At 56.5% G+C, this 5,055-nt stretch overlaps 1 protein-coding gene across 1 annotated transcript in view; it reads right to left on the minus strand.

The window, feature by feature from the left end:
- Positions 1–889: 889 nt before the first annotated feature.
- The window catches only part of CA2 (carbonic anhydrase II), a 20,461-nt gene continuing 16,295 nt past the window's right edge, over positions 890–5,055 (minus strand). The window contains exons 6-8 of the mRNA XM_005880356.2: positions 4,414–4,476; positions 3,309–3,464; positions 890–1,654 (exon numbers count right to left, since the gene is read on the minus strand). Coding sequence (XP_005880418.2) covers positions 1,535–1,654; positions 3,309–3,464; positions 4,414–4,476 — 339 coding nt within the window. The 3' untranslated portion in view covers positions 890–1,534. The remainder of the gene's footprint in view (positions 1,655–3,308; positions 3,465–4,413; positions 4,477–5,055) is intronic.

Below are 5,055 nucleotides of genomic sequence, written 5' to 3' on the forward strand. Positions count from 1 at the left end.
TGCGGGGTGGGGGTAGGGAGGGGGAGGGGGAGAGGAAGATGTCAGCACCCCATCCCCCTGTCCCACCCATCTTCAGAACCAAATGTGGGTGGTGAGGGGAGCAAGGACTCACAACCTGGTCAGAAGAGGCAGCTGTGCCTGTTGGGGGCTGGGCCTGTGTGACGGGGGGGTCCCTCCTACCTGCCCCCTAGGCCAGCGATGGCGAACCTATGCCACGCGTGTCAGAGGTGACACACGAACTCATTTTTTTGGTTTTTTCTTTGTTAAATGGCACTTAAATATATAAAATAAATATCAAAAATATAAGTCTTTGTTTTACTATGGTTGCAAATATCAAAAAATTTCTATATGTGACACGGCACCAGAGTTAAGTTAGGGTTTTCCAAAATGCTGACACGCCGAGCTCAGAAGGTTCGCCACCACTGCCCTAGGCTATGATAGGAGCAGACAGGACCTGGCGACTGGCGGCGGTGGTGGGGATACATTCAGCTACGGGTCCCTCCCAACCAGATGAAAGATGTCAGCACACACAGATCAGCGGCCAGGCCAGCCAGCCTTTAACCAGATTCCCTCACAGAAAGGCCACCCCAAGAGGCCAGCAGGGACCGGGGACGGCACACAAGTCCAGGCCCGCTCCCCTCACCCAGCAGCTCGGTGTGGCCGGAGCGGGGCCAGAGATATCGACAACCCTGCTGACAGCGCAGGCTGAGGCCATTCATCTGCTCCCGGGCAGCTGTGCATTCCATCTGCTCCGCCTCCTCCCCTTGGCCCAAACTGGCGAGGCCTTCGGGGTCCTTCAGTCCTGAGGAAGCCGACACGCTCACCCCAGCAATGAGCCGACGGGAATTACCCCACACACGCCCACTCCTCCAGCATAAAGCACAGTGCCCCAAAGAGAAATCGGGCTTTATTAGAGAATATACCCAAAATACAGCATCTATTAACAGAGGACATATTTTCTGGATGGAAATACACTCTGTGTCACGGCGACAATGATACCAGTTTTTAGATTCTACCTCGTGGACCTCTGCAGCTCAGAAGTCACTGAATTATGGCAGGAGTCACATGTAAGGGGACTTTGCTACAAATATAGACGAACTTGAGGATTTCTCTTTCGTACAAATCTTGGAGTCAGAACAGTGATCCCGTCGGGTTCACGTCGCACAGAATCCTGAGCATTTTACCTGATTCACATCACCGCGATCTCCTGGTGCAGATCCGAGCCCGCCTCCTCCCATCTGTGACACCCCCGTGTGAGGCTCACACCGCACTGTGAACAGGCACGTTCCCCTCCGATCCCTTTAATCATTTCTTACAGGAAGGCCACCCCCAGCAAAGCACCGCCCACCACGACGCTGCAGCTGGCCCGGCTCCTCCCACGGGAATAGCAAGCGTGTCAGGGGGACGGGAGGGGGACAGGAAGGGTCTAGTCGGGAGCCCAGCAGTCGGGGACGCAGAGCAGCGGGTCCGATTCGCCGCGTGGGCCTGTGCTCCGCGCCCGGGACCTCGGACGCTGGGGACCGAGGCCCGCGTCTCACTGGAAGGACGCCCGGACCTGGCGGCAGTGCAAGGGCTGCGTGGGGCGCCAGTTGTCCACCATAGGTTCTTCTGCCTCCCCCTCCTTGTTGAAGCTAAGCTGACGGAACGTGTTTATCTAAAAGACACAGAAAAGATTAGAAAATTAAAAAGAAACGTTTCACAGCGATACTGCGGGATGCGCGGGGTCACATCTGATATGGGCTCCCCTCTGTGCACAGCACCATGTACCCATGTTCACGTCTCACGGGACCCCACAGATAATCACAGATGCACACGCATGCGTTCACCGACGGATCCCTTTCTATGACACACGCTCGGAATCGCAGCTGTTGCTGGAAGGCCATTTCCGTTTGCTTTCTGCTTTCCTCCTGACTTTATACCTTTGAGATGTAACATAACAATCCTAAGTGAAAATTAAAGTTCCGCTTCTGCCCTGGGGAGGGTGAACTACAGCACCTGTGCAGTTAGGGGTCCAGGGTCGGCAAGCCCAGAGCCGGAAGGCAGGCCGGCGTCTCTGCTCAAATGTGCAGGACACTGCCCTGGAGGGCTGTGCCGAGTGGGCGTCCAGTCCTGGTCTTGGTGGATCTTTTTATTTTTATTTTATTGTTTGTTTGTTTGTTTATTTATTTTTGGTTAATCCTCACCCGAGGATACTTTTCCATTGATTTTTAGGGAGAGTGGAAGAGAGAGGAAAAGACAGAGAACATCAATGTGAGGGAAACACATCGATTGGTTGCCTCCTGCAGGAGCCCTGACCAGGGCCCGGGCCAGGGAGGAGCCTGCAGCTTGCCCTTGACCAGAATCGAACCTGGGACCTTTGGGTTCACAGGCCGATGCTCTATCCACTGAGCCAAACTGGCTAGGGTGACTCTTTTATTTTTTAAGCAGGGAGAGAGAAACATCAGTAATGAGAGAAAATCATTGATCGGCTGCCTCCTGCACACCCCACACTGGGAATTGAGCCCACAACCCGAGCATGTGCCCTGATGGGCAATCGAACTTTGACCTCCTGGTTCAGAGGTCAATGCTCAACCACTGAGCCATGCCGCCCAGGTGTCTTGGTTGATTTTTATTCCCTTTTAAGTTTGTTCCCTGGCCCCGTGATGGACACAGGCAGTCCTCACCCGCCCCCACTTCTCAGAGGTTGTTTTGCAAAGTGGTTCTTCCCTTTCCCTACTCGAGACTTGATTTGAGTGAAGGAGGTCGGCGGCCACCAGTCAACAGCCTGAGCTGTTTGGTTCAGTAATATTCCCACAGTCCCCCCCACAAAGTCAACTTTGATGGAAGTGGATGACGGTGACCTGCCCTGCCCCTGTCCCTGCCCCGCTGGGACTGCAAGGCGTTCATCACCTGCCGGGCAGACTGCACTGCACCCAGCGCACGGCGAGGGGTCTGCCTCAGCCTCCGGCCACTCTGGCCGCGGGGACTGAGTTGAATAGTTTCTGCAAGGCCCCTCGCCTTCCTCAGGAGTCAGGGGGCTGAGGAGCATCCTGACCCTGTAACCGTGGGCGTGACAGGTCATTGCGCAGGCTTCGCTTTCTCAGCGTTCACAGAGCAGCACTCACTCGGTGAAGGCACCTGGCCCACCAGACCCTCCGTTCTGCCTGTGTTTACAGCTTCAGGCTATGGTTAATGACGAGCCATGTTTATTGCATGTTTAGTAGCTCAGCTCTGCGCACATGGCCCCACGGCCAGAGCACCAGGAGGAGGTTACCAGGTTGGCTGACTCCACAGCCCCGCACCCGGCCCGCCCGCCGTCGGGGACCCACCTGCTCGCTGCTCAGGCTGATGGGCTCCCTGAGCACGATCCAGGTCACGCACTCCAGCAGCGGCGGCGTGGTCAGCGAGCCGGGGTAGGTCCAGTAGTCCAGGCTCCCGGGGAGGAGCCCGCACGGGTCGAAGCCAGTGAAGGCGGCGCTCTTACCCTGGCACAAGCGACACTCAGGTTAGAGCCTCATGGTCGGGCGGGAGGCACACCTAACAGCCACAGCTGCATCTTAAAGAGACTCCACTCCCCAGGAAACAGAATAGAAGGAGCGTAACCGAGGCGTCTGCCCAGAAACAGTCATGAGCTGGAGAACCTGACTGCTCTCCGCCCGGTGCCCTCACAGAAGGCCAGTTCCGTTCTGTTCTAGGCGGAGTCACATTTCCTTATGCACCTCATGTTCTTCATCCGTTCACTCGTTGGTGGACACTTAGCCGCCCCCCCCCGCCCCCCCAGTTGGCTGTTGTGAATGATGCTGCGATGAGTGTGGGGTGCAGGCGTCTTTTTGAGTGAGTGCTTTCAGATCAGGTTTATTCAGGAGTCAAGGGCGTCAAGCTAGAGGTGGGAGGTGAGCATTTCAGAAGTCAGAGGCTGCTGTGAGGGCGAGCTTTATGGAGCCAGGGCCGCCACTGGCCATGGCAGTATTTAATTTACGCCGATACCCATTGACCTCAATGCAGCTGTGCCGTCGGGAGGGTTTATACCTGGGACGAGTCAATTCGAGGAGGCCCAGAACAGACACCTCCCTGAGGCGGGCCCTGTGTGTCGCGTTCACCACGGTATGAAGTGGCCGGCACGTGGCAGGCCTCAGGAGATCCCTGCGCAGGGGTGAGTGACTGGCTGAGCAGGCGACCTTTCGGCCTCCTCCCAGGCACGAGCCCCTGACGCGCACAGGGACGCGTGGATGGGGAAGCAAGATTATGCAAACACAAGTCTAACTTAGACGGGCATCAGGATCAACTTTTGGATTATAAAAGAGTTAAATACATATATAAGCAACGTTTTACCTTTATTAATTGCTCTCCCAAACACCCCTTGTCAAGCCAAAACTATTCCATTTGAACAAAAGCGTGTCCCCAAGCCCGTGGGGTGGCGGGACACTCACGTACCTTTGTTTTAATGGAGCACAGCGCATCGACGACCTTCTGGAGGCCCGGCTTCGCGTCGCCGACCTGGAGCAAGACACGGGACCAGGTGCTGTATGACAGGTGGCACCACACCCGTTGGATCTGGGCAGTTCTATCATAGAATTTCTCCAAAGAGTAAACCCAAACCCTGCACTCGCTACCTGGCCCCCCCAGACCCCCACGCACGCCGGCCGCAGCCCTGGCAGCCCCAGCGGTGAGCTTCTCATCCTCTCCAGCGGCAACAGCGCTCTCAGCTCAGAAGGAAGGACACTGGCCCGCGCTCGCCTGCACCTTCTCGCAGGCCTTCGCCGACTGTCCGCCCTCGCTCTTAACACTCTCCCCTGGCTCTCCCGCCTCCCCAACCCCTCGGCCCTCGTTTCCTTCCGTCATCTAATCAGCGTCTGTCCACGCCTCTCCGTGCTTTCCGTGGATGGATTCATAGACACATGGCTCCCACCTTGACATAGTCCAGCCGTGACTCACCAGCCCATGACTCCACTGGCTTTACAACTGTCAGGACGGCAGCTCAACCTTTCGTCCCGTTGCCTGCAATTCCCCACTATGGAGCCGTCCTGCAGCCTGAGAGCCTGCCCTTCCTTTAGCATGTGGGGTCCAAATAAGTCC

Source organism: Myotis brandtii, unplaced genomic scaffold, assembly GCF_000412655.1.
Source record: "Myotis brandtii unplaced genomic scaffold, ASM41265v1 scaffold634, whole genome shotgun sequence".
In the NCBI taxonomy this organism is placed as follows: Eukaryota; Metazoa; Chordata; class Mammalia; order Chiroptera; family Vespertilionidae; genus Myotis; species Myotis brandtii.